General features: G+C 37.3%; 4 protein-coding genes across 4 annotated transcripts in view; 2 read left to right on the plus strand and 2 right to left on the minus strand.

The window, feature by feature from the left end:
- Positions 1 to 4,260: 4,260 nt before the first annotated feature.
- LOC135080526 (cyclic AMP-dependent transcription factor ATF-6 alpha) lies at positions 4,261 to 13,567 on the plus strand. The gene is made up of 13 exons (XM_063975174.1): positions 4,261 to 4,408; positions 4,930 to 5,122; positions 5,287 to 5,411; positions 5,494 to 5,591; positions 5,671 to 5,716; positions 5,797 to 6,083; positions 6,205 to 6,410; positions 6,679 to 6,835; positions 7,005 to 7,102; positions 7,182 to 7,279; positions 7,544 to 7,747; positions 7,883 to 8,257; positions 8,348 to 13,567. The coding sequence occupies exons 1-13, from the start codon at positions 4,366 to 4,368 to the stop codon at positions 8,794 to 8,796; spliced, it is 2,379 nt and encodes a 792-aa protein (XP_063831244.1). The 5' UTR covers positions 4,261 to 4,365; the 3' UTR covers positions 8,797 to 13,567.
- A 1,532-nt stretch (positions 13,568 to 15,099) lies between these two features.
- Positions 15,100 to 16,209, minus strand: LOC135080593 (large ribosomal subunit protein uL30m). Its single transcript, XM_063975268.1, has 3 exons — positions 16,007 to 16,209; positions 15,534 to 15,660; positions 15,100 to 15,439 (listed from the first exon to the last, which is right to left on the minus strand). Exons 1-3 carry the CDS (start codon positions 16,117 to 16,119, stop codon positions 15,143 to 15,145), a joined length of 537 nt encoding a protein of 178 aa, XP_063831338.1. The 5' UTR covers positions 16,120 to 16,209; the 3' UTR covers positions 15,100 to 15,142.
- A 72-nt stretch (positions 16,210 to 16,281) lies between these two features.
- Positions 16,282 to 19,521, plus strand: LOC135080583 (uncharacterized). Its single transcript, XM_063975257.1, has 5 exons — positions 16,282 to 18,259; positions 18,342 to 18,402; positions 18,479 to 18,600; positions 18,852 to 19,072; positions 19,354 to 19,521. The coding sequence occupies exons 1-5, from the start codon at positions 16,689 to 16,691 to the stop codon at positions 19,443 to 19,445; spliced, it is 2,067 nt and encodes a 688-aa protein (XP_063831327.1). The 5' UTR covers positions 16,282 to 16,688; the 3' UTR covers positions 19,446 to 19,521.
- LOC135078295 (GTPase-activating Rap/Ran-GAP domain-like protein 3) overlaps positions 19,515 to 27,464 on the minus strand; it is a 122,817-nt gene continuing 114,867 nt past the window's right edge. Inside the window, exons 11-24 of the mRNA XM_063972894.1 lie at positions 27,079 to 27,221; positions 26,652 to 26,774; positions 26,071 to 26,230; positions 25,568 to 25,708; positions 25,127 to 25,393; positions 24,762 to 24,871; positions 24,573 to 24,686; positions 24,385 to 24,496; positions 24,216 to 24,305; positions 23,938 to 24,059; positions 23,354 to 23,502; positions 22,777 to 22,919; positions 21,933 to 22,059; positions 19,515 to 21,559 (exon numbers count right to left, since the gene is read on the minus strand). Of these exons, the coding sequence (XP_063828964.1) occupies positions 21,478 to 21,559; positions 21,933 to 22,059; positions 22,777 to 22,919; positions 23,354 to 23,502; positions 23,938 to 24,059; positions 24,216 to 24,305; positions 24,385 to 24,496; positions 24,573 to 24,686; positions 24,762 to 24,871; positions 25,127 to 25,393; positions 25,568 to 25,708; positions 26,071 to 26,230; positions 26,652 to 26,774; positions 27,079 to 27,221 (1,883 nt within the window). The 3' untranslated portion in view covers positions 19,515 to 21,477. The remainder of the gene's footprint in view (positions 21,560 to 21,932; positions 22,060 to 22,776; positions 22,920 to 23,353; positions 23,503 to 23,937; positions 24,060 to 24,215; positions 24,306 to 24,384; positions 24,497 to 24,572; positions 24,687 to 24,761; positions 24,872 to 25,126; positions 25,394 to 25,567; positions 25,709 to 26,070; positions 26,231 to 26,651; positions 26,775 to 27,078; positions 27,222 to 27,464) is intronic.

Below are 27,464 nucleotides of genomic sequence, written 5' to 3' on the forward strand. Positions count from 1 at the left end.
ATGCGCCGACTCGCCCGGCTGCACCGCCTGCCCGCGCACTCGCTGGCGCGCGACCTGCTGCGCGCCGAGCGCGAGCCGTTGCCGCTGCTGGCGCTGGCCGCGCTATTGCTGCCCGAAGCGCGCGCGCTGTGCGCTTGCTGCCCGAAGCGCCCGCGCTGAACGCGCTGCTGCGCGAAGCACCAGCGCTGACCGCGCTGCTGCCCGAAGCGCGCGCGCAGAACGCGCTGCTGCCCGAAGCGCTCGCGCTGAACGCGCTGCTGCGCGAAGCACCAGCGCTGACCGCGCTGCTGCCTGGAGCGCCCGCGCTGAACGCGCTGCTGCGCGAAGCACCAGCGCTAACCGCGCCAGACATAGTTCATGATGTCACACAGACATCCCACACAGCTTGTCATGACATGTCTCACATAGCTTGTCATAACATGTTACACACAGCTGGTGGCACCCGGTGGACACGCGGCAGGAGCAGCCGCATGCCGACCGCGCCGCGCGCCACGCCGCCCTGCACCGAGCTGGCTGTCGCGCCGCTGCGGCCCGCCGCGCTCGAGCCACCACCGCCGCCCACGCGCGGGCACCGGCAGCTGGCGCCGCTAGGCGCGCTGCACTCCACGCACCTTTGCACGCTGACTACTTTCGGCTCTGCTGACACAAGAAATCATCATACAGTACATCTATACACCATCATACAGTACATCTAATGTCATCATCCTAAATGATTTATGGGATTAGTTAGGGTTCTTTGAACATTTTCACTTTAAACCAACACAGATTAGGCCATTCCACATAGCTTGTCATGTCATGCCACATGTTCTCCTCACACAGATATCAGGACATCTCACGCAGAATGACAATGTCCGCCCAGCTTCATGACAATGTCCACTGGTGTATGATCAACAAGTACATCATATACATTATTATTATTATTTTCAAACCATTCCCATAACCACAACATTATCAAAATATTAAGATGAATAACACAACTACATAAATCATCACTGACAACAAAACAATGCAAGTGAAACATATTGATGCTTAACATTGTGTTTGGGTGAACACCAAGTTGCTCCACACACAAATGCAACTTTATCAAAATAAACTTCTTGTTATTATCTTAGGTAACAGCACAATTGCAAATACTTCAATGAAGTTACCATCCTCAAAGCATTCACAAGAAATACCCAAGTACTTTAAATAACTTTTTGCTTAAGGCTGCTAACGGCACTTGGGAAGTTCTAAAGTCTAGCAGTAGACTGTAGCCAATTAATTATTAAAATCTGTTCACACTCAAGTTAATTGTATGCAATTTCATGCCAATGACAAGAATAAGCACAGTTAAACAACCAAGCCGCAGTGGCACTGCTAGTCTCAGCCCAACCCTTGCAATAAAACATTAATTCAACTCACCAAATATCACAGCTGATTCCTTTTGTATTGCATTTTCACTCACCAAATATCACAGCTGATGCCTTTTGTATTGCATTACCTTCTGTCCAACTCCAAATCACTTATGTGGAGTACCCTTGCTCAGTGTTAAGCTTCACTCTGGTATTGTGCTTGACTGATTTGCTCACCACAGGGCCAACCCGCAGACAGATAGGTCACCATATCTAAAACTCAAGTCAAATCTAAAAATATGCACACACAACATGCTACAACCAGTAACCTTTTTAATAAACAGCTAATAAATAACCTCAAGATTAAAATCATTTTCACCATGTGGGAAGAATAACCAACAATAATGGCTGACACACGAGAATACTCTTTAAGTTAAATGTAACACATTCTATAACTTTTTTTTTTTTTAATTATAATAATTGGATAAATTTTAATCACCCACACTAATTTTCAATTTTAGTGATACAACCCAAATCACTACTGGCAGCAGAAATTAATTGATAAGTTGGAAATGTTCAATATTAACATTATCTTTACTCAAAATATAGCATCATGTAACATAATAATAATTATGTTTCACAATAATTGAAGTATCAATCACTATAAGAGTACCAAAAATACACTACATGTTCAACGGCATAACTGGCTGCTTTACTTAATTTCAATTTACAAATTAAGCTAATTAATAGATTTTATCTCATCTTATAGTGCTCAACATCAAGAAAGAAACATCATGATACTAAAACTGGTTCACAACACAGACCTTAGCTTCAATTTACTTGAATAAAACTAATTATTAATTCTTCTCCAAAATAATGCCAAGAGGTTACTCGGGCATGATCACCAAACTTATTTAATTTATCTGATCATATTCTATCTATTCTTTGTAGATTTTAAATCTCAACAGGTTATTCTTCGCAGAATGTAAACATGAACAAATTAACACCGTTCAATTTAATTTGATTTACTAAAATAGTTTATTAGGCATTGCAATTAAAGTGAGCACATACCATAGCTTTCACACACATTCCTGGCATTATCAGTAAAGACTGACAATACCTATAACATTTGATGCTTCATTCACTTCCATGCATTATTTTGCTCAAAAAGGAAATGTGTTAATATTGTTGTTGTTGGAATAATCGATAATAATAATAAATCGTACCTGCTCTGGGGCCATCGTTAGTCAAATTGTTCACCACTTACGTGACCACAAGCCAAGTTACGGAGGGAGTATCTTCATAATTTGCGTCCATCATTTCTCGTACTTAAATACTTTTCTGCATCTCACACCACACAGTTGTCAGCGTGGTTTCCTTGACATTCTCTCTTCATCATTTTCCATTATAATCATAGGATCGTGGGCGTTTTGTGTTAATATTCGTGACAAATCACACGAAACATTGGTCACCTGGAACACTTTGAAATCACGTTACTATCATAGGTTTCAGATCTCACTTCTGAACTATTAGAGGCCGGTCGATCTATTCTCATAAATAAAACACTGGATACTCAACTTTCACAGTATATTGCCTTATTTTAGATACAATTCATCACTTAGCACAAAAGCGCGCGGAGTCGTCTCCGCGCGTCCCTCTATTCTGACGTTTGATTCTCGCGTGACATTGACAATACGTCAATGTCACTATGACAGCAGCTCATTGGCTATAACGATACCGCTATTTTAACGTTTTATATTTTTCACAATTAACAGTACCTACTCATTCTGGCAACATTTTCATATGACGTCACTACCTGACTTGTGCCGAGTACATACAAGATAGAAAACAGCATGGCAATCAGCTGACAACTACACACACACACACACAGGCGCACGCGCACACACACACACACACCTGTCAGCTGATTGCCTATATTGCGGCCATGTTGCTTTCTTAAATCGTATGTGCGCGTAATGTATGTACTGAGCACGTTTATTTTAAAGTTACGCCAAGTCCATTAGATGAGATACCTATCCTACTAATATTATAAACGCGAAAGTGTGTATGGATGTTAACATTTTTGTTACTCTTTCACGCATAAACTACTGAACGGATTTTGATGAAACTTTACAATATCATTTTTATAACCCAGAATAACATAATATAGGCTATAATTTATGACGATCTGTGACAAACTAAATTTCACGAGGGTGAAGCTGCTGGCAAAAGCTAGTATCTTATTATATCTATACTTGTACGCAATAGCTCTATCTCACTCTTACAAAGAGTGACCGAATGGAAAGAACGGTGGATGTCTCAGATTAAGTGTTAGGTGGATGTGCATATTACGTTTCGTTACTTTTGTTATATGAAAAATTTCTTTTTCCAAGGTAATCCTGAAATAGCCTAAATAGCCCGATCTTTTTTTCTAGGTAGCCTAAATGGCTACCGGTAGCCGTTTGCATTTTTTGGTCGCCATTTGACCCCCGAAGGTAGCCTAAATGGCGATAATTCGCCTAATCTGGCACCACTGCCACAACTTGTTCTCGATGACAGCTGATGTACATATGTTTGGTGATCTTTGGTGTTGCCAGACACATGAATAATGTTAGTTCCTCAAACATTCATGTCACGACTTTATAGACAGACTGTACGACCGTCTCGAACGGGAACTAAAACACCAATGGCGAGAATATCGAAACCTAGTTTCGAGCTACCGTTGGTGGCGCTAGTGTCGCTAATTGAGGCGTGCTTAGGTCAAAACTAGTACTCAAACAGGAAAAGACAGACACTACTCTCATTATAAAGGCTTCGAATAACGGTACAGTACTGTTTAATATACCTTGTACCTATGGCATCACTAGTGACAGACTGATGACATTTCCATTCTGACAGCGACATACAGATAAAAAAAATGAAATGGCTTTTGTTGTCGTGTAAACTCGTGTTTTAATTTTGTGCGAGATAAAATTACAATGAATTGATAAATACTATTATAATAACTGTGCAATAATCTAAATTATTAATACTGATGGATGCCGATTTATTGATAGATAGCAAGGAATATCTCTACGGTAACTATTTAAATGTATTTAAAGCCTAGCCAAATCCGGCTAATTCATGAAAACAATGGTGTTCTTTGCTTTGGTACATGTTGATGACCTTTTGTTTGAACATATCCTTGAATACTTTCTGTTTACTAATAGGTATATGCGTAGACTAGAATTATCTGCGTATTAATATCTATCTAATCAAAGTTCACAAGCCTTCTATCTTCCTTGTTGGACTTGTGATTAAAATAGTAATGCATATTCCGATTCATTCCGATAAATCAACTAAATTGTCTAATTAATTATAGACGAAAACCTATTATACTTGAAAGCAAATGCCTGCCTTGTTATGCATTAAAAAAATTTACCTACCATGCATGCAACTGATTCTTAATCCAACCACTGATTGTTATTATTATTTGTTTATGAATGTGCTTATGTTTAGCTTAATGTTTTCTACAAAAATTCACGATACCTTTCTGAAGGAATTCTATTTATACTGTCTCATCTTGGTATTACCATGTAATGTTTCAATTGTATTCCAGGTGATGATTTCCTAGATGAGCTAACAAAGGAGTACCAATGGTCATCCCTCCTCGATGCAGCTGATGCGTCGCCCAGTGAGATACTAGCCGATGCAGCACCAATCTTGGTGCCTCCAATATCTCCTATACTTAGCGTGAAGTCATGCCCTAACAGCAGTAGCTCGGAGTCTGGCAGTGAAGATGATTACAAAAAGTATTATTCTTATTCTCAAATTCCCATTTTTAGACTCATTTTATAATAATTTTTTTGCCATTTGTTGTGAAGCAGTTCTGAGACTGCCCTTTGACTTCTCAGATTTTTATCAACTGTTGTTTTTCAAATTATGTTATATGATTCTTATTGAATTATTTCTTTAGCGGGTCCAGTTGTACCTCAGCCAGACAATCTTCACAATCCCCATGTGATTGGCTGTCCACATTGGAAGATGAACCCTCAAATAGCCTTAAATTAGAAGATGTTGAACTATTTTTGCAGAAATCTGGTAAGAATTTTATTAATGTCAAATGTTTAATATTTTTCTCTCACTAATTATTAGTAGTTTATTAACTGAACTGTTATTTTAGTATCACCTGAACAACCACCAGCCAACAATGTTGTGACCAATATACCACCTCCTGAAAGACATGGCCCAGTAATGGCCATAGAAAATGGTGTTATAAAGGTATGTCTTTGCTTTATCATTTGAACCATGAAAGTTCTAGTATCAAAAAATGTAAGCAATAATTTGTTTAACTTTACAGGGTGTTAAAACAGAAATTGATGATTGTGATATGAAACCAATCCAAGGTAATTTATTGAATAAACACTTAAATTTATGTATCCTCTATCTATCATCAATATAACTTAACCTGATTTATTTATTTCAGGAAATAATTACATACAAAATGGTTATTTCAAAGTAGTTAATGAAAATGTTACAATAAACAATCATGTGAAAGAAGACAAACATAATGTATTAAATGAACAAATTAAATTGGTTGTGGAGCAAAAGAAAATTCCTGCTATACTTAAAAGATCCAATATATTGGTTAAATCCAAGCCGTCAGCTGTTGTGATACCTGCTGAAAGTACAAAGGGTGGGAAAATTGCCATATCTCCGTTACCAATGGCCAATTTTAATGGTGTTAATAATAGCAATGGGTATAAGGTTCAGGTAAATAATATATTTCTCTAATCTAGTAAAATATTATAATGTATTTTCCTTATTGTAACTGATAACATTGATACTGACCTCTAGTAAATACTTGATATTTACCCAGTTGTTTATATTTCAGTTGTCACCTCCAAGAAATGGTGTGGTCTTGAGTCCAAAGCCAGTTGTGACAAACAATGTGGCCCAAACTACAGCCGTTTTACAAAACACGATGGTGCCTTCTCCTGAGGCTGAGGTGCCAAGTAGCCCACCTCCTATAGATATGTCACATTTAAGCGAAGCTGAAATAAGAGCTATCAAGAAACAGCAAAGAATGATAAAGAACAGGTAAGACCAGAGGTCAAAAAGTACAAACTACTTACAAAGACTGTTTTTTTTACTGACTGCATATTCTCTTTGGGACTTCTTTCTGAATAAATTATAGTCTCATTTAATAGACGATACGTTTTTAATCATAGTTTTCATATAAAAAAAAATTATAATCTAATAAAGAGCACTTTTACACATACCAAAATGCCTTGAATTTGTATTTTCTTGGGTGCGTTACTAGCCTTTATGGAAAAACGATTGCTTATCATGTGATATTCATTCACAGAGAATCTGCATGTCAATCGCGTCAAAAGAAAAAGGAATACGTTACAGCTTTAGAACAGCAACTGTTGGAAGCGCATCAAGAGATCGCCAGGTTGCGACTTGAAAACAAGCTATTGAGAGACCAATTGGATACCAATGGCAATGGGAGGAGCCGAAAGGTTTGAACACCCTCTAATTTAGGCATAAAACGAATATTCATAGCATTCCTTCGTATTCGCGAATATTCACGATTTTTTTTTTATATTTACACTCGTATTTCATCTTATTGGAAATCATTATTCGCAAGTGATACATGTGTCGATGTAATTTAATTAATTTTTTTTTCAGATACCTAGAGTGGACGCGTCAATTTTGTTACCCAAAAAGAATATTGCTGTTATCTTCGCAATGGTGTTCATGGTGTCATTGAATTTCAATGTCATAGGGTAAGTAGGTGTATCGTCAATTTCATGTTTGCGTAATGTGTAACACAATATAAATGCTAATGTAATATTGTTTATTCAGGTGGAACACGAAGCCGTTTGTCGGCCGGCCTGCGTCGGAGCCGCATAATTCAAGGCATTTACTTTGGACGGATACCGCAGATGTCAATGTGAGCTTAGGTAAATACAATTTTATTGTTAGTTAACTGCTGCCTACATATTTACCAATGTCGTTAAAAGAAAATTAGGTATTGAATATTTGAATACTCGCATAAAACTCAAGAATCCCATTAACTAACCCTGATTATTATTTTAAAACATGGTTATTGTTATTGTAAAGAAATAAAACTAGTATGCAAATTACAATGAATAGTTTTTTTGAATTTATGGTCAATTGTTAACCTATCTGTATAGTAAATGGAATGTAAATCTTTATCTTCACAGATGGAGACCAGAATGCCACTTTCGGAATAGACTGTCAAAATTCAACCATAGCGGCTACCGATTTCTCGAATATCAACCATACAGAGAGCATACGGATAGCAGGCGAGCTTAACCGCTGGATCGGTGGCGGAAAGACCCTGAACTGGACCAATGATGCGGCACGGTCTAAACGCAGAGTTTATCTAAATAGGGAAAAAATCAATGGTAATTAAATAAAAACGGCTTTTTTGCGATACCTTTATCACCTACTTCAGTTCATAATGAGTCATGCTAAAATATCGCTATGTGCCGCGTCTCTACTCATGTGTACTAAATACTAACGAATATTGTCTTTTCTAGGTGGATTTCTGGAAACATACAAATTGTTCAATAAGTTGAATGAAGACAATCTTGTCGAGTTCCCCAGTACAAAAGGACAAGCTAAAAATATGCGTGAAAAATCCCGCCTTCGTAGGTTAAGACGAAACAAAGAGTTAGACTTTGATGAAAGTGCTGTGATAGATTACGAAACTCTTTACAAACCTAGAAGGAAGTCGGTAGATGACTTCAATATTGATGAATGGACTGATTTGCTTCAAGCCCTGCAACGGAGGGATGACACGTTTTATGTGGTGGGGGTGGGTAAAGGAGAGCATTTGTTACTGCCAGCCGTTTCGCATAATGTCACGAGGCCCCCAAGAATGGCCCTGATTCTTCCAGCAAGGACTGGCAATGGTGAGTTCCGGTCAATCGATACTGGAATCGAAAAATATTTCTGGAGCATAAAAAAGGTGTGGTAGATATTTATCGCGTTTTATTTTTCAGATTCACTGATGGCAGATCACGTGACCTTAATGCAAATAGATTGCTCAGTAGTCAATACAACACTAGTTAAGTTAAAATCGAATGCACTGCCAGGAAGTTTGCGCAAGAAAGCCGATGTCAAACCATCCCTAGATGCTCAAGAAAACACCCGTAATGAGGTTAAAAAAGGTATCAACGATTCTTTCGACGTAAATCTGATGGATTCTCTAAAGAACTCTAGCGACAACCTTTCAAAGTTCCCAGTTATCGTTAAAAAACAATATGCGCCTAAAGAAAATGCCTTACCAAAGGATGACACATTCAGTCAGTATTTATTTTCCAAATATGAAGAATCTAAAAAAGAGAATACCAATACCATAAAACACACTAAAAGAAAAGTATCAAATGAAACAATGCGAATTAAAAATGTAACTAATAGGCCAGTAGAATTAAACACAAAAATTGATTAAATCGGAAATAATTCCTACAAAAGATTTTTTTGCTTTAATGGCTTCATTGGTTGCCCATTAAGACTCTCCTAAGTTTTCGACTTCGACGGAGTTGTGCTTTAGTGGTGGGGGCCCCCAAAAGCGGCGTTTTTTCGGTTTTCGGGTTATACCGCGTAAAGGACTTACCCTATCGAAAAGTGGTCTTCATGACGGTTAAAGGGCACTTAATCCTGCATTGAATAAGACCAAATTCATATGTTTTGGACAAACCGTTCTCGCGCTAAAGTTCGGCAAAGTAGAAAATATACGTTTAATTAATGACCCTCTCCACGTCCAATGGCTTGTTACCCACATGCTTCCAAGCCTTGTAAAGGGTCGCCTTAATCAGTGTAACCCTAACAATGCTCACGAGTTTGATTCGCTTATCCTTGTTCGTCCCAGCCGTTCCTCAACTGCGGTTGCTGCACCTCTTCCTGACACTCTCCTGAACGACTCTGTGTTACCTAATGTGGCTGCCTCTCTTCCTTGTACCCTCCTGTACGATTGCATTGCTTAGCTATATGCCTGGTCCAAGGTTCGACGCCACAAAATCAACTTTGTACGCGTGAAAATAGTTTAAATACTATTTTCCGTGCTTGCAACATTTTTCTTTACTGCTTCGTCTCTATTAGTCGTAGAGTGATTGTATATATCCTATAGCCTTCCTCAATGTATGAGCTATTCAACACAAAAATAATGATTTCAATCAAACCAGTAATTCTTAAGATTAGCGCGTTCAAACAAACAAACAAAAAACTCTTCAGCGTTTTAATATGAACTTGTTGTTGTTGATTTTTGGCGTCGAACCTTAGACCAGGCATACGGCTAGGCAACGTAGTTATGCAGGAGGATACAAGGAAGAGGGGCAGCCACAGTAGGTAACACAGAGTCGTTCAGGTGAGTGCCAGGAAGAGGTGCAGCAACCGCAGTTAAGGAACGGCTGGGACGAACAAGGATAAGCGCATCAAGCTCGTAAGCCTTGATAGGGTTACACTGGTTGAGGTGGCCCTTTTCAAGACTTGGAAGCCTGTGGGTAACAAACCATTGGACGTGGAGAGGGTAATTAATTATTCGTATATTTTCTACTTTGCCGAACATTAGCTCGAGAACGGTTTGTCCAAAACATATGAATTTGGTCTTATTCAATGCAGGATTAAGTGCCCTTCAACCGTCATGAAGATCACTTTTTGATAGGGTAAGTCCTTTACGCGGTATAACCGGAAAAGCGAAAAAATGCCTCTTTCGGGGGCCCCCACCACTTAAGCACAACTCCGTCGAAGTCGAAAACTTAGGAGAGTCTTAATGGGCAACCAATGAAGCCATTAAAACAATAAAATCTTTTGTAGGAATTATTTCCGATTTAAAAGCTAATTCTACTGGACTATAAGGGCTCAAAATAGTTTTTGAAAATCTGGAATCACTTCTGGAAACAAATATTGTGATATCTTTTCATTCCTTGCACACTTTTAAATCCCATTTTGAAATAATATGATAGACAGATAAATGTGAAAAGTGAAAACTAACGTGGTACTGTTACTGATTGGTTATTATTATTCTGTCTAATGGCTTCAATGGTGCGAATTTGAAGCACACTGGTTTTGCCAATGTTGAGCATAGAGCAAAGTAATACATAATGTCAAGTGTTTAGAGAGACACGGTGGACAATGGAATTTAGAGAATAAAGTTCCAAAATACTGAACTGTCCTATGCATGACATTGACAGTGGGGCGCCACCGTCAATACCGGATCGCTGGTTCCGATTTTTGCCATGTTGGAAACCATATAGTTGAACGATGGTAGCGCCCCCCTGTCATTGAGTTTGGTGGGACAGTTCAGCGTGGGTCATCTAGACGTGTTGACACCATGAAGCTACAGATAAAAATGGAGGCCACACTCGGAATACCTACTTGAAGCACAAACTAAGTATCACTATCTCGCTCTCTGTGGGCAGACTCGCTCTTTCTAAATAAACAAAAAATATAAAATTGCTCAAATTCAATGAAACCAATGTAAAATCTTTATTTCTTGACATAGGTATCATTAAAAATGATAAGTGTAATTACTGGTTAAACGTTTTAGGAAGAAATTACTGTAAAAAATGTGAAAAATGTTTACAATGATCCAATGTCGGAAATCACGAAATAAACACTTACGCGTGGAATCTTATGTCACTTCCAGGACACCACGTACTACCGCAACCACGCACTACAAAATTTTGCACCAATTCTTGTGATAAAACAATGATTATTTCCTGTAAACAATCTCAAACGAAATTAACTGCTTAATAAACAAAATAGTAAACAACCGCCATGATGGGCCGGATTGGGCCGATGTTGCCACATGGTACCGATTACCCAGGAATTGGGATTGTAATTCCCTGATTCGCCAACACATTAAACCTAAATGGCCGACAATTTTGTGATTTTTTATTTAACTAGGTAATCTTAGTTTCAAATATTAATTATTTATTTGTTTAACTTCTGATTTGGTTAGTGAATTGGCTATTTCGAAGAATTTACAAGGAGATTTAAATCAGAAGATAGCAATACTACAGTTCACACTAAAAAGAGAGGTAGGGCCGCAGAGAGCGAGATAGATATAAGTAGGTATTTGACTCAAGTTTTTGTTCCAACTTTGCCCTCCATTTTTATCTTTAGCTTCATGGTTGACACTACCAAAACGTACTTTTTAAATCTCAAAACAGTGACGTCACTATTTTGTCATTTCAATTTTAATACTTTTTTTCTCGTGCAAAGTACTGAGCCGACCAGTAACATTAACTTTTATTCAGTTAGGTATTTCAATCGCATAAAATAATCATGTAACTTTTAAGTATAAAACTTTTTATGAGTTTGTTAATAATTCATCTAATCGTGATTCCAGATTTGACACAAGTTACGTCATGTGGATTGTATAATATTTTTAATATTTTGTTGTTCGTTTTAATTTTATTTTATTTAATCACTAAATTCCTTCTTAAAGATCAGCACTTGTCAGGTTTTTGTCTGTACTCTAGATGCTTGCAACAAAGGCATATTCCATATATGTATTTGGCCTAGTGGATACTTAACAGATCTCATTATCGTTTATGTAAAAGTGTGAATTCATCCTCGATGTAATAAATATATGTTACGGTCAAAGTGATAAATGTGAAAATTATGAATAATCGCCGGTTATTATGAATAATTACCGCATGATTTGGTAAATGTGATTAATATGAGGTCGTTTAAGTGTGTATAAAACTAAATAGGCGGCTTAGAGGTGGCCCAAGGGCCACCCCCGCCGCACCTTAACCTATTTTTCACTTTAAATCAAAACATTATGTTATGGGCATCATAGAAAAGTAATATTATGCAAGAAACATTCCAAACTCATTATGCCAAATTATATTAATATATGATATCAAAACGTTCAAAAGTTTGGTTGTACACGAGCACGTACACAAGATGTTGTTCTCTTTTATGAAATTTGTTACCTACTAAGGTTGAATTATTAAATAATCACTGTTAAATGTGATTAATTTATCACTTTTACCGCGACTGTCGGTAATTATTCATAATAACCGGTTATTATTAATAATTTTCAATTTATCACATTAACCGTAACATATACATCAGCAAGTAGGTATAGTTTCTTGCAATCTACTTCACAGATAGTTTGAGGAAATTAGAAAATAATGATTCACGCAAATATAACCTTTTTATTGGAATTGTCTAGTATTCTTGTAGGAATACAAGTAAATAAGACAAGCAAAAATCCCGGTTTTCCTTGTTTTGAGGTACCTAAATATCGTAAAAAATAATTATGGAAAAAACCTTGTAAGCTAAATAAAAGTTAATTATTCTGCTCTCATTTATCACTTTTGTACATTTATAGGGTAACACATATTAATATAAGGCAATACAATATTATTTGTTACGAAATGTTTAATTAGTTAGCATGGTTTAGTTTCATTTAGGTTGTCAAGCAATAACAATGATATTAAAGAACTATAGATATGTTACGTTCATAGAAATTACGATTTTAATCCGTGCCGAGCTATTCCAAATTGCACACATTGACAAATGTAACTGATAAGTGAAACAAAAGATACGAAATAGCACGCAAATGAAAGAGATAGCTATAGTTTTAACGATTCTGCACTAACTAATCTATGTCCGCAGCGCACGCATCCTTATCGCTCTAACGTCAAAACAAGATCGCTTTCTCTTTCTTAACTTGAACATGGCGCATGGCGTCTTGATTGTTTGCATAAATAATTGAAAATATAAATACTAAATAATTTTGCATAATCACATGTGGTAAGAGATCCCTTGTATTTTGTTTACTTTAGAGTCATAATTGGTACACTTTCGAAACACACACGATGGCATTTTTTATTTATTTTGGTAAGAACACAGGAACTTACGGTGTGGTACGCACGCGATTGCGCACGACGCAGGCCACACGAAGACTAAACACAAGACGTCCCAATTGGGACGTATTTGAGTATTCACAGCGCGAGCGCTTATAACATATCTGCTTTTGTTTTTATATAATATCATTGAGCAATAAGTGTTTTTGAACACATACAGTTATGTATGTACCTGTGCCTAACGGCTGTGTTTATTGAAGTACGTTCTATGATTTTGTCATAAATTCTATGAAATATTAGTTTTATATTTTCCGCAAATTAAAAGTCCACTTTGCATTTCGAAATCTTAAATTAATACAAGGTTAGTTTGAGCTTATCACAGAGGAACAGTCAGCCACCAATTCGTGGTCATGGCGTCTTGTTCTAGCGCTAAGAATTGCCATTTGATGAGGGTGAAAGAAAAAACGGAAATGGGTAGTTGGAACTGTGGTATGGTATAGTATGATAGTGGGCCACAGACTGTGGACCATTGTTATACCAACTAGCTTCGTCAAGAAACAGCAGATTTTTTATAATTTATGTATTTGCTCAAAGTAACCCTGTAAATTATTTTCATTAACATTAGGTTACTATTTACATGTATTATCACTATCACAAATTACTTTATTTGTTGTTATTTTTAATTCTAATATATTTATTGTACTTTTTTGTAAACTTAAACACCATGAGGTTGTCTGAAAATAAATAAACAATTACTAGTTCAAAGTTTTTGAATTTGCACTAATCCTAATCGAGATACAGACAATAATATTTTGGGAACCGGTTGTAAAACGGGACGAATAAATTAGATCGAATTATTATCTAACACAAGTAACAAACAAACCATCCATCTCACTAAAGTTTTTCTCGAGTGAAAAAGCAGTTTGTTGCTTTAACTTAAGCCTGACTCCCTGGCCATTATAGGCCTCCTCCATAATGGTGGGCTCTGTGTGGCACAAAAAAGAGGAGTATTTTGTAATCGGTATCAGGTATCCATAGTATCCGTAAATGCAAGGGCAACCCTATTTTATTCCAGCTGATTTACCTGTCAGTTGAGTCAAGCTGTCAAAATAACATAACCTAAAAAAACACAAACTGAATAGAACCTGAAAAACTGAAAGCAATTTGTGATGTGTATTCAGTTTGAAAGTTCTGCAATATAAAAACATGAACATTTTGAGGTTATCAAGACCTATCAAACAGGCTAACTTACTGAAGATTTTCAGTGTAAATTATGCGACACAACATCCTACGAAATTTATGGAAACACAAGATCGGTGGAGAGAACAGGATAATGTGTCTAGACGATGGCAGTTAATATACAAAGCACCTATGGAGAAATGGCTGAACTATCTATCAGTGTATCTAACAGTTTCCACCACTACTGTGGCTGGCAGTGGCTTGTACTACGGCATATTTCAATTTAATAAAGAAACCATGAACGATCCAATTGTATTTGGAGAAGATGTAGTCATAGCTAATAGTGCCACAGAATGTCTTGTTTACATTGGAGCATTTGTTGCATTTCATATCGCTTTGAAGATATTATTATCTAAATATGTTGTACGCATGTACCAAGACGGTGATAATTATTTAGCAGTTTTCCGTGGCCACATGTACAACACGATCAATAAACACGAATTTAAGTTAAACGAGTTCAAGAAACTCAAGCCAACTCTAGTAGTGTCTTGGAGTGATGCCAGATTCTCACTTGGATCAAAACAAGCTATCTTATTAGAAAATTATTTCAAAACTCCTGAATATTTTAACTATTTACTAACCAAGAGAAGAGTTAAAGGTGCCGATGAAGATGATTAAATTAATTATGTATGTAGTTATAAATAGGGAATAAGTAGTATGTTTAATACACCATAAATCAATAAATAAAAAACTTATAAACACTACATATTTTATTAAATATCTAAAGCAATTAAATTAAAATCCTCCATTGTATGCATTATTCCATTTATACCTAGAATCTCTCTTTATTGTATCAGAGTCCATTTTCTTTTCATCTGTGTGGAATTCCTCTAATGCTTCAATCTGTTTGGGTGCAGGTTCCAAAGTCTTCATAACTATACACTGGCCATTTTCTTTCAAGATTGTGTAATTGATGTCATCTTTAGTGGGTTCTCCATATGGGAAAGTAATAGGAGTCACTTTAATCAAATGTTTTACTTTCCACAATCTCATATTGTTTTCCGGTATGTTTTTGACTATTGTTACTTTGCCCTGTAAAGAAAGAAGAAGAAAACTCAAGTTAGTACAGTCAATAAAAAATAATTTATAGTTAACACACATTATAAGTGTTATATTGGTGTACTACCTCTTCATGAATTTTCATGTCAGCTAAAATTTTTTTCTGCCACCATGGAAAGTTTTTTGTTGATTTGATCCTTTCTACTCTGAACAACTTTGAAGGTGTATATTCAGGATCTTTGTGATCTGGTTGTCTGTAAATTACAATATTTAGTATTATCGTACAGAAGTATAAGCAACCATACTTGAAACTTAATGAAAATGACAATATTATGAGAATTCTGAGTAACACACCCCAGTGCATATTCTTGTAATAAACTTTTTTTATGTCTGAGTTTGTCGTAGTTAATGTATCCTCCCAATAACCGGCCCTATTCATGAATCAGCGATAGGGCCTAAGTTTTCTATTATTATACAAGCTAAAAATATTTTTTGTGATTATCATCTTAATTATTATTGGGCGTATAGTTTACAGAGCCTTGTAGTAATTATAATAAGCAGGCAGTGAAAGAAAATAGGTAATGAGCTTCTAATTCCTACCTTGGATAGTACACTATGCCTCCTGGATAACGAATTCCACCTGGAGCTCTATAGCCCTTTGAACGGGTGAAAGTTGATAACGGATTTATAAATTTTAAGAGTTGTCTATTCATTATGAATTGTAAATATAATTTTATTTGATTATTTTCTCAAAAATGGTATAACCTCTCAGGACACAACAAATTTGACATATTTGACACTGTTGACAGCTGCAATACACTATAGCAACGAGCACTCTCCCCAAGGTTGCGGCTCGTCTTTCACGTTTCACGATCACGAGCTGCATAGTCCGGGAGGAGAAAAGCAAAACAGGTACGATCCCTTTCCGAGTTGATGTATGCTTTTCGACGCCTTCGTCCTTATTTCGGAACATACTTTCTTTTTAAGATTTGGCTGGTATGGACTAGACCCGAGCCGTGAAACATGAATAAATAAAAAAAACTTAAAATGTCAGATATGTCAGTGTCAATGTCACATCCGCTTTTGTTGTGATGCGAGAGATTTTTGAAACGTGAACGTTGTATTCAAATGTACATTTTAATTTTGTTTGTAATTTTATGTACATAACGAGTTTCAGACTGTCTGACTCAGCATTCGGTGTAAGTGATGTAATCCTTTCTGCTACATTCACTTGTAGCTTGACGGTACAATTTACCTTGTTTGCCACTTGTTGTATCAATCCATGAAGAAAGTGCGGTTTGAGTCTCCGGTTCGATGCTGTAGTCAAGCGATGGAAGATTCAGAATGTCAATCACCCCGACCTTTTATGGAAAGGCAGGAGGCAGTGCATCCAGACCTGTGTTACAATTACCCGAGAATATTGCCATACAGTCCAGATCCATTTCAGAGGTATGAGTGTAGCAATACTTCACCGTATCCCGTAGTACCGAAAACTAATGTGGAAAGTATCAACGAACATGGACCTCGATGGCCTTCTAATGACCTGGAGTTGAGTATGCTGGATAGTTCAGATCATGAACCCAGACATCCACCTAGTTATACAAAGCATCAATTTACAAAACATAATGTTTTAAATAAACCTGGCAATTCACACAACACACTTGGTTCTAGTGAATCCCCAAAGGTACCATTTCAAGTGTTGTCTTCCATTGAAAATACCAAAGTGAATAAACCCGTAGAAAATCTGGCTCAAGATAATAATTTCTTTATAAAAAGAGATAATATACAAAAAATATTTTCTGAGAATATAAATCCATTACAGACTCAGATGAATAGACTGAGTTTATCAAGTGAAAACAATCCTCTTAGCAAGAAAGCTGAACTTATGAGACTAGCTAGTACACAAGTTTCCCCAATGCTTGATAATCAGCAGAAGAATATTCATGAACCAATGAAACCAGAATCTACAATTCCCTATGAATGTAGATGTCATCACTGTGTAAAAATTATACAAAATGCACAACACAATTTACCTGATCACCTGATTAACAGGAACCAAATTCAAGCTCATAACCACTGTCCTTGTTTAGCATCCACACATAATACTTACCATTGCAACTATCATATGCCAGTGAAACCACCAACCAATACTTGTCAATGTAAAGAGATGGAGTTATTCCATAAACATCAACCTCAAAATGCAGTTGATAAAAAAACTTGGTCCATAGAAAAGTATGAACAAAATAAAAACCATGACTGCATGGAGGTGGAAAAGCAAAATAACGTTAAAGAAAAGAGAGAGCCCACTGTATCAGATCTCTTTAAGATTATCAAACTTCAGAATGAACAGTTACAGCTTCTTCAAGAGAAGGTTGACAAGTTCATATCAGCTAATAATAGTAAACCAGACAATGTGCGACAAAACTGCATGACAGAGCAGATAGCTCTTGAAACAGTTGAAAACCAACATAAGATATCAATAGGGGTAATGACCAGTTTCGAAATGGTTAGAACTTCTAGAGTGATCAACAAAGAAATTGTCACACAGACAACAGATAATGCTCAGATACAGTGTAATAGATCTCAGATCAGCATTAAAGAGGTGGTATCTACCACTCAACCGGTTCATTTAAACTTTCTGGATGGTATTATACCTTCTGAAAGAGCAGCTTTTAGCAATAGAGAAGATAATAATTCTCAGAGTATCAACTGTGGAGCACAGTACACAGAGAACTTGAATGATGACAAAACATTGAATGAACTCAGCTTATACAATGTCCAAGTGGACAATGCTACAACTCCACTCATTTCTCCTGAGCAGAGCTTGTATCTGGATGTGAGGGACTATAGCGAGTAAGTTTAAATACTAATAATTTTGTAATGTTGTTTGACTAAAATTGAGAAAACTTTTAATTTTATATCATTTTTGTTACAGCTCAGATTCCAGCAGTGATGACCATTCCAATGTTGGATGGACTTATTATAATAAAGTAATGGTAAGTTGAAATTAAACTGAAATAATAGATTAATTTATAAAACTTTTCTTTTGTTTAAAGTTGTTATATTTTACAGACACGTGTGAATGGAGTGCTCCAAGACTCTGAGATGCCATCTTCAGCCAGTGCACTTCAGAGGAATACACAGCAACGTGTGCAGATGCAAATTGACAAAACCAATCTTAGTGTTACTAAAAGGTAATTGACAAGCCTACTGACTGAATCCTTTATTTTACAGATTTCAGCATATCAACTCAAAATGAAACATATCCTCAAGTGATTTGAACCTTAACTTCTAACTAACTGCGTGATTAAGACTGGAAAAATATCTTGCCCACACATGAGAACTTTATTGGTTACATATTTTCCCCTCTCCTCCCCATCAACTCTTGTTAGTCATATCACCAGTATACCGAGAAGATAATCTCAGATTATTTAAATGTTTACAGGGTGAAGTTTGGAGATGACCCTCTCGGCATTCATCAGCCACACGTGAGAGCAGCTAGCACCGACACCAGTCTGAAGATGAACCAGTTGGCTGCTAAGTACCTGAGCGGTGGGACCTTCACACCAGTGTTGCAGCCACCGCCGTCATTGAAGCCCTCTGCTATGCCCATTGACATGTCCTTTGCTACACGAAATTATATGGAGAGGCATCGACTTTTGCATGGTAATTAATTATGTATTTATATTTTAAAAAATATTTTCTACTTTTTTAGGCTATAAAAGTCGCATAATTTTCTTTTTTTTTTTTGCACAAATTGCTCGTTAACCTCTCTTGGGTGAGTTCACCAGCGGCGACGGTGTTCGAACCCGCATCCTCGGATCTCGAGTCGGCCAGTCCGACACTTTTCACAGTTCTGCTATTGTCGCTTAAATTTTTTAATATTCGATTTAATTATACAGCATTTTTAAGTGCTTGTTTCTTTACAATGTTTCATATTATTTCAGGTACTCCACACTCTTCACGATCGCCCCCAGCAGGTGAGATGCCAAGATTTCTAGACATTACTGCCTTGAAGCAGCAACCTAAGTTATTATAGTGACAGTATACAATTAATTTATATTTTACATATTGTTAGACTATTGTTTTTGTAAATAAAAGAACATAATATTGAACAGACATTTATTTAAACCTCAGAGAAAATAACAGAGTAAAACCCTAATTTGTATAGGTATATATCTGTTTGGAACAGCTGACATCAATGAATAAATTACAATCGTAAATATCAACTCCAGTATGACTCATCTACTAATATTATTTTGTATATATTTTATATATTCTTTATTATAATCTGAGTTTTTATATTTTATACATATAATTTGGTTTTTTATTTATCACAATTTATGGAAACAAGAATTGCAAATTTAGGTATGATGGTAGGCCCATTCAAATTGCCATCATTCATGTGTCATATATTTTTGTTTTTTATGTTTATTTATTATTATAGTACATACTAAAATATTTACGTGCATATTCTATGAGATTCTGGTATCGTGGTATTCCTATTTGTGTAGAAATACATATAATAGTTAATATATTATTCGTATATTTACCAATAATTAAAATAAATTATTTTCGTTTCTCTGTAATGTTGAACTAATTGTAAATACTACTAGTCCCTCGTTTTTGTAATCTTTGCATTATAACAATATTATAAAATAATTTTTGTTTTTAAAACACAAGTACAATTTAATGTTTGTTCACTACATAAAAAGACACCAGAAATACAGTAATTTTTCCATCATATTATTATTCTTTTAATTTTTTCTACACATTAAAATGTTGACCTAGGACTTATAAATATTCATCAGCAAATACACAAATATCCTATGTAGACTTAGTTCCTATCAGTTTGGTTCTTTTCCTCTTTGGTTAACTTACATTCCAGTTGTACACTCAACATCGAAACACGTCCTACTAATCTAACGATGAATAGTTGCATAATATTCCGAATAATAATAGGGTAATGATTAATAACATCATCATTAAAGTAATACTAAATGCTTCTTATGTACATTGAAGATAAGACTGTATTAATCCTTAAATAAGATTTCAATTCTCTTGCATCGCAAAATATTACAGTTTTATTTATTATATTTATTTATACAAATCTAGAAAGATAACCAAATATTTGGATGGCACTTCTTTTCTGTTGTCGAGTAGACGTATTAATAAGATTATATTGTTCCTACTATATAAAACTATTATACATCACTTTCTGTCTTACATGTCGCATTTGCCTTGACTAGACTAGGTATAAAGGTATCTTATTATTATTTTATTTCCGATGTTATTGAGAAGAATAATTTTCTACAACATTGTATATCTTTGTAGATGTTAAAAATATATTTAGATCGTTCTCACAAATACAATTTATAATCCAAATTTTATATTCAACATCAGAACAATCTATGTGAATGACTAAAATTTTAACTTGATCATTATGTTATGTTCAAAGTATGAGTAATTCATGATTTGAGCATAATAATTTATTTGTGCATATAATTGTAATTCATTCGATAGATTTCCTTAGTAGAATATTTTTACTTAAATTTAGAGTTTATAACGTTTTTAAATTATGTTTCATTCAAGTTGAATAACAATAAAGGATCTTATAATTACGAAGATGTAATAAGTATGTATACTTATGATGATTTCCAAACGAAACATGAAGCTAAATTATTGATTTATAAATATTTTAAAGTATTTTATCATAATGCTATTTAATACAATATCATCAACCTATCAATATTAAAATACAACATTATTTTATTTTCAATAATGAATTTTATGCATGTATGTAGTATATTTACTCGATTCGTTCTACTGAAATTCATTTGCGCACGATCACTCATATATCACAAGGTTTTCAATCATTCTACTTATTTTAATTCATCTAGTATCTACACCAACGTCTACGTAAACATGACTACTCGAACTAAAACGTCAATATTGGTATACAGCAACAAATTATGTAACAACATTAATTAGTATTTTGTATATAATATTATTTAAAATTGTGCACCTGGTTCCGTATTCGATAACTAAGTATGGGTCCAGTTGGGAACGGTTTAGAGGGTCTCGTCGTCGCCTCCGCCCCGTGATTTGCTGTCCAGTCTTAATTCCGCTAGTCTTTGCCTGATGCTGTTTGGTCTGGAATTAATTTAAGGTGGCATAAAGTAGGTGACACAAAAAATAAAGTAGTTAAGGCTGTGCTGTAACAACCAAATCTAACATGAAAATAAAATACTCTTGCTCATCGAACTAACAACTGCCCACAATGGCAATATGGTATTCGCAATAGCCGCGTTGCAGTTCGGAACCACCACGCTTATTGATCGTATCTATCTAAGATTTACTATTTCCTCAGATCATAGAAGGGATCTTCTACTTCTGAACTCTAAAGAAGTCTGAACTCTTTTACAACCAGGTACGACTGTTTAGATTCTTGAAACTTCTTTTATCAGCATGTTATATTAGAACCTTGAAATTCAAGCAGCAGTGTATAGGTTGTTAATTATATTACCTGTCGGAGAAGTACGAGGTCACGACTTGGTCCGCCGAGACGGATTGCCGCTGGTATGCGCCAGCGCTCAAGTTGCTCTGTGGGATCTTGTATATGCGCACGCAACGCCCGCTGTTTTCTGGCAACACTGTGGAAGAACACAGTGCTATTAACAAAACATACAGCACCATTCGTATCCAGTCCAGGGTCAATGTTGGCCAAATTCTAAAAATTGAGAGACAAGTGCTAGATTTTGGTATAAAGTTTTAGGTTGTGGTCTCCTATAAACGCTGTATAAGTCAAGCCGTAAGCCGCGTCACAATGCTTACTATAGAATGTACTTGGTCTCTTTCTGACGTTGACGTCGAAAGGAACGTTTGACGCTGACGTTCGCCACGTATAGCGTTTAATAGGAGACGTAGGAGAACACGTAGGTAGGCTTGCAAAAAGTTTTGAAAAATGAAACTTCCTAGCTAGAAAACTAAACTTTTGAAAGAAGGAAAATTTTATCGATTTTGTAAAAAAATATTGAGAATATGACCTTATCTTATACCAGTCAATGGTGTCATTAGACATTCATCATCATCATCAACAGCCCTTTACAGTCCACTACTGGACTATGAGCCTTCTCCACTATAGTGGAGGGTTTTGCCATAATCCCCACGCTTGGCTGGCGGGTTGGAGATCGCAGTATAAAAGATTGATGTTTGTCAGAGAGTGCTGCTGCCCGTTCTCTGTTTGATGTGTAGTCCCTAAGTCGCCTCTTACGACACCCGTGGGAAGAGTAGGGGTTGGTGACAAATGTATTCTACTCTGCCGTCACCACACGGCATACATTCAGTGTAGTAATAATTACAGTACTAACCTTGAGGTGAACTGGGCGGCGATATGGGCGCCATGCGCTGCAGCGGCGGTCGCATGTTCTCCTGCTCCGACGAGATGGAGCTGCTGCGGCTCGACTCGGAGTTGTTTTCTGGGGTTCTGTTGTTCTGGTTGCAGCCTTCGCCTCTGTTGATATTCGGATAGGGTTTAAATCATAACTTCATTACACTTCCTTTTTGACTCTTGGTGAAAAATAAAAGGAAACCTTTGTGTCTAACTTATAGCGGAATAGTAGCGGTTTTTTTGCTGAAGAGTTGGATTTACGTCCAAATCTTCAACAATGGACCTACAGGATTCTGAAGAATAGAACTGAAGGAAAAGTAGAACTGGAGTTAATTTATTGAACGAAAGGTGAAGTGGTCTAGTATCTTTGTCTCTCATATCAAATCTACCTATGGTTAGATAGAACGCTGCTGAACTTTCCTGATGAAATGCTCGTTTGTAACGTAGGAATTGTGTCCCATATTTCCTAGACAGATTTTTATGGTTCTTGCATCAGTAGTGCATGCAACTGAAGGTAGACTATAATAGTTATTATCCGAAAATAGCTTAATTTATACCGGTTGTCGTTGTTTTCGTCCTCGTCCAGCGAGTAGGGCCCGCACTTGCTCATCTGGCGCGCCAGCTCGTACTCGTGCATGGCGAGGCACGGGTCGATTTCCCGGCTCAGGGGAACGTACTCGGGTGCGCAAGCCACGTAGAAGATGTCCTAAAATGGAGAAGGAAAATAATTTCCCATTTATGAATTGGACTAGTTTTTGTCGGCAGCTTCGCTCGCGTGTATTTTGGTCTCTCACAGAAACCAGGACAAAAACGATCCTATGGTATGCCCTGGGTCTCAAACTAAGTATATCCAATCTTTCAACTAAATCGGTTCGGTTGTCGCATTTATAACATAAGGCTGCGTTTCCACCAGAGATGTGCGAGAAAGAAGCTATAGAATCGCTTCATTTACCTCGCCTCGGTAAATGAAACAAATCGCAGCCTTAGTAAGGATAGTTTTAATTTGATTCAATAAACTGACGACGAACAAATAATACAGCAAACATTATAGGAGCTGTCCGGGATCAGCTAAAGTTGAAATGTTGTCAATTCATAAGTAGGTAACGCCAAGAAAATAAAAGCATAGAAGCGTCTTACTCACTCTTCGTCCACACAACAGTTTTAGTCCCGGAATGCAAGCAGCGTGTACCAGCGAGCCGTTGGCCACCAGTCGTATCTCTAAGAGGTCTTCCGCAAACGCCATTATGTATGGAAATGCGCACACTGAAAAATGTTTTCATCATAACTACAGAAGAAGTGACTATCGTAGGTGAAAAAAGAGCGAGGATACCTTCTTCGCTACAGGGAAAATGTGAGAGAGAGAAAATAATCGAAGAATCGTTGATATACAAAGGTATGTGTTTCTGTCAAATAACTAACCTACTGCTGCTGGCACAGTCGTCCAATGGAAATCATATTCGCCGTCGCTCTCCAACCCTTTGCTGGTTAGTCTTTCGAAGTGGCATGTATCTGAAAAAGAAATATACCATTTTATTTTTGCTTGGAAGTTGATTCTAATATGATCAATTGGGTAAATAGTTGTGCTTACGATTGTAACATAAAACTATTTGGCCGTCTCTTTCGTCCCCGATGCGTAAAGCGTTGACGAGGGTTCCACGACGGGGTCCACTGTCTTCCGAGGTGTCCGCTCGTTTTACGGTCTGGAATATCAAATAACGGCAAGTAAAAATTGCTTCTATTATTATGAGGGACTGGGTTGTGTTTAATGATAGATACCTGTCCATTACTGGATTCTAAAACTTCCCAATGGTGCTTGTAGCCGACTACCATTACCCCTACTTCTCCGTCCATCAGTTTTATTAATATAGGCGATTCACTTAATTGGATATCCTGCAAACAAAGAAGAAAATCTTATTGTAATGGACTCATATTTCTTCAAGAATATTGTTTTAAAGTATTACAAACCTTGATATGTGTGTATTCGAATCCCATTTCACTATCAGTCTTGGATTCTTCAATCATAAGCATAACTCTTCTACCGATCGCTACAGCAAGCGTTGTTTTACCGCTCTCTCCTGTAATAATATTTTTGGTAACAAAAGGCAAATTAAAGGAGGAGAAACCTTTCAGCTTCCTCCGTGTAATAAAAATCTAGTGATATTGAAATCTCTGTGATTTCATAATTCAACATGAATTAACTTTGCAGTCTGCTTCCTTCCTGTGATGTGTCAAATGTTGCCTATTTCTATTGCGCTGGTTGTAGACCAACCTGTAAAGGCCACTAATATGAACTGTTCTATTTATTTCAATGAGAGTACTCTAGATCTTACCAGATTCAAGCAAATCAAAGCAGTGTGCAGTCTTCGTGCGCGGCAGCCTGGCGTGCTTACAGTCCTGCAGCGGCCTCATAGCCCATGCCCCTGCGCATAGCTCCTGTATGGGCAGCGCATACAAGCCCGCGCCCCCCGCGCCGCCTGTCGTGGACCCCCCTCCGGCTACCACGCGGGCCCCTACTCTGAACAGACCAGCTCGCTCGCTCACCCGAGCCATTCGGACGCAACCTTCCCATCTGAGGACCACTCTAGTTGTTCCGCTCTCTGGAACAATATTGGTTTTTGAATTCAGAGTCGTGAAGTACGTACTTAGGTTTATCCAAGTCTGCTCGGGCATGATATTTGAATCAGAAAATGGGTGCTCTAATGAGTTGTGGTTCAAATTGATAGATGGAATTTAAGATAGTGCAGGTATATGACTGGCTTGAACAAGCGTACCTTCTAAAATATAAGTATTGGACGTTGTAGACAATAGCAGGCGGCCTTCCGTCATTTGTTCTGCACAGACTGGAGTCGCAGGCAGTGGTGCTGATCTCCACACGCGACCTTCCCAAGGCGCTCGGCGAGAACCTCCAGAACCTGTGTGAAAATGACATATCTTGTAAAAGAAGTTGAGCTGGGAGAAGCTTTGCTGCAGCTGGAAGTAGGCCTATTAGAGAAATCAGCGCTCCAAATTATATAAATTTTCCAAAATGATTGTAAACCTGTTGTTCTTGGTTGACTTGAGGTGGCATATTAGTCCTGTTCCTGCTGATAATAAATCAATGTTTTTTGGACATCATCCTCGTGCAAGGGCTCTCTCTAACATAGTTCTTCAGTTCATCCTGCGACAGTTACGGGTGTCCCAGTCAAAATGGCACTGTAAAAACTAGTTTGAGGAGTAAGCAGGAGCAATATTTTGAAAACCCATATAAAGCAGGCACTTGTATAAGTTGTCTTACCCATAGAAACAAGACTCGTAGGAGCGTCGCCCCGCAACACTGCATCCAGTTTCAGCGCCTGCCCCACGTGTAGGAATCGCTCCGTACGCGCAGCACCCGCGCCGCCTGCGCCGGCGCCGCCGGACCACACGTCTGAGAGCGCGCGGCGGGATAGCATTGGCTGAAAATGATGATACCCTGACGACTTTGTTTTATGGATAGGTCGAATTTATAGGAAATAGGGCATGCTGTAAATATTATTGTGGTGTTATGGTGTGGTATATCCGGTGTCAGTATCAGCTCTGAAAAGATCCTATGCCAGGTTTGAGTCGGACGATGCATTTTGCTCTAGATCTCTATATCTCTTTTGCTCTAGATTGAGATTCTATCTTTATCAATCGGATTAGGTCCCATGAGAAGAAGACTATTTAATTAATTTGTGTAGGTCATTAGTGAAGATCAGTACGTCATTTCACCTTAGTACCTATTATACTATACAAGCCTACAATGGTTTTGTTTTTCTCTAGGGATGTCCCGTTTATATTAATTAGATTTTATTGGTAAGTATTGTAAGTATGTGGTGTGTAAAGTATGAGACTCACCACCTTATGATCAGAGCAGTGTTCGGCGTAGATGTCCCGGATAAGAGTGTCGAGTGTGCGCTGCCTCTTTAGCGCGAATGTCGGCGTCTGGAACGCTGCTTTCTCTCCGTTCATCAGTTTCACCTGTTTTTTGAAGATTTTTGTTAGAAAGTGCATAAAACATACGCGCCAGGATCGTGAATTTATACGAGAGCTAGGAAAGCTTTATATGCCAAGTGAATGCCATGCGTTTATGTGTGCAAGCTTCGAGAACTTTACGGTAGCTAAGAACGTGGTGATTGCAAAAGTTTATTTCATATTGCTGCAATACCAGTATCACAGCAGTATTTATTAGTAGCTATTCCTACATGCTACGAAAGTTTTCTCATTTCAATGGTTTCAAATCGTTTAATCACTTTGAATCGTAACTAAACGTCGTTTAACTTACCAATAAGAATTCCCTAAACAGCTGTGGGTCGTTGAAGATGGGCGGGCACGGCAGAGAAGGCCCGAATGGAGGAACGGTGTCATCGCTGTACACGCTCAGCCTGTATCCCTCGCCTTCCACTTCGGACACGACGGCGAATATGTCTGTATTGCTGGGTTTAAGGAGCTTATTGTGTAAAAAGTTCAATAAATTAAAGTTTCCCTCGTGTTGTGAATGAAACAAGACGTGGTTTCAATCATAGAAGTTATGCGAGCCTAACCGCTGTTTTCTACTGGGGGTAATAAGTCTAGCATGAAGCGTGTATTTAAACTTCAGCTATAATAAGTAAGACTTCATGAAGCCTATTTTAAGCCTATTTCACTCCAGCAATATTCTCTCCTCTCAAG

This window comes from Ostrinia nubilalis, chromosome 2, assembly GCF_963855985.1.
Source record: "Ostrinia nubilalis chromosome 2, ilOstNubi1.1, whole genome shotgun sequence".
Classification (NCBI taxonomy): domain Eukaryota; kingdom Metazoa; phylum Arthropoda; class Insecta; order Lepidoptera; family Crambidae; genus Ostrinia; species Ostrinia nubilalis.

Excerpts from the sequence above, each read along its gene's own strand:
- LOC135080583 (XM_063975257.1), top strand. The coding sequence starts at position 16,689 with ATGAAGAAAGTGCGGTTTGAGTCTCCGGTTCGATGCTGTAGTCAAGCG. Across the intron at positions 18,260-18,341 it reads GATGTGAGGGACTATAGCGA|CTCAGATTCCAGCAGTGATG; the intron begins GTAAGTTTAAAT and ends TTTTTGTTACAG. Across the intron at positions 19,073-19,353 it reads GAGGCATCGACTTTTGCATG|GTACTCCACACTCTTCACGA; the intron begins GTAATTAATTAT and ends ATATTATTTCAG.
- LOC135080526 (XM_063975174.1), top strand. The coding sequence starts at position 4,366 with ATGGATGCCGATTTATTGATAGATAGCAAGGAATATCTCTACG. Across the intron at positions 7,103-7,181 it reads TTGAATTTCAATGTCATAGG|GTGGAACACGAAGCCGTTTG; the intron begins GTAAGTAGGTGT and ends TTGTTTATTCAG. Across the intron at positions 7,748-7,882 it reads AAATAGGGAAAAAATCAATG|GTGGATTTCTGGAAACATAC; the intron begins GTAATTAAATAA and ends TGTCTTTTCTAG.
- LOC135080593 (XM_063975268.1), bottom strand. The coding sequence starts at position 16,119 with ATGAATAGACAACTCTTAAAATTTATAAATCCGTTATCAACTTTCACC. Across the intron at positions 15,661-16,006 it reads GGCATAGTGTACTATCCAAG|ACAACCAGATCACAAAGATC; the intron begins GTAGGAATTAGA and ends TGTAATTTACAG. Across the intron at positions 15,440-15,533 it reads ACATGAAAATTCATGAAGAG|GGCAAAGTAACAATAGTCAA; the intron begins GTAGTACACCAA and ends CTTTCTTTACAG.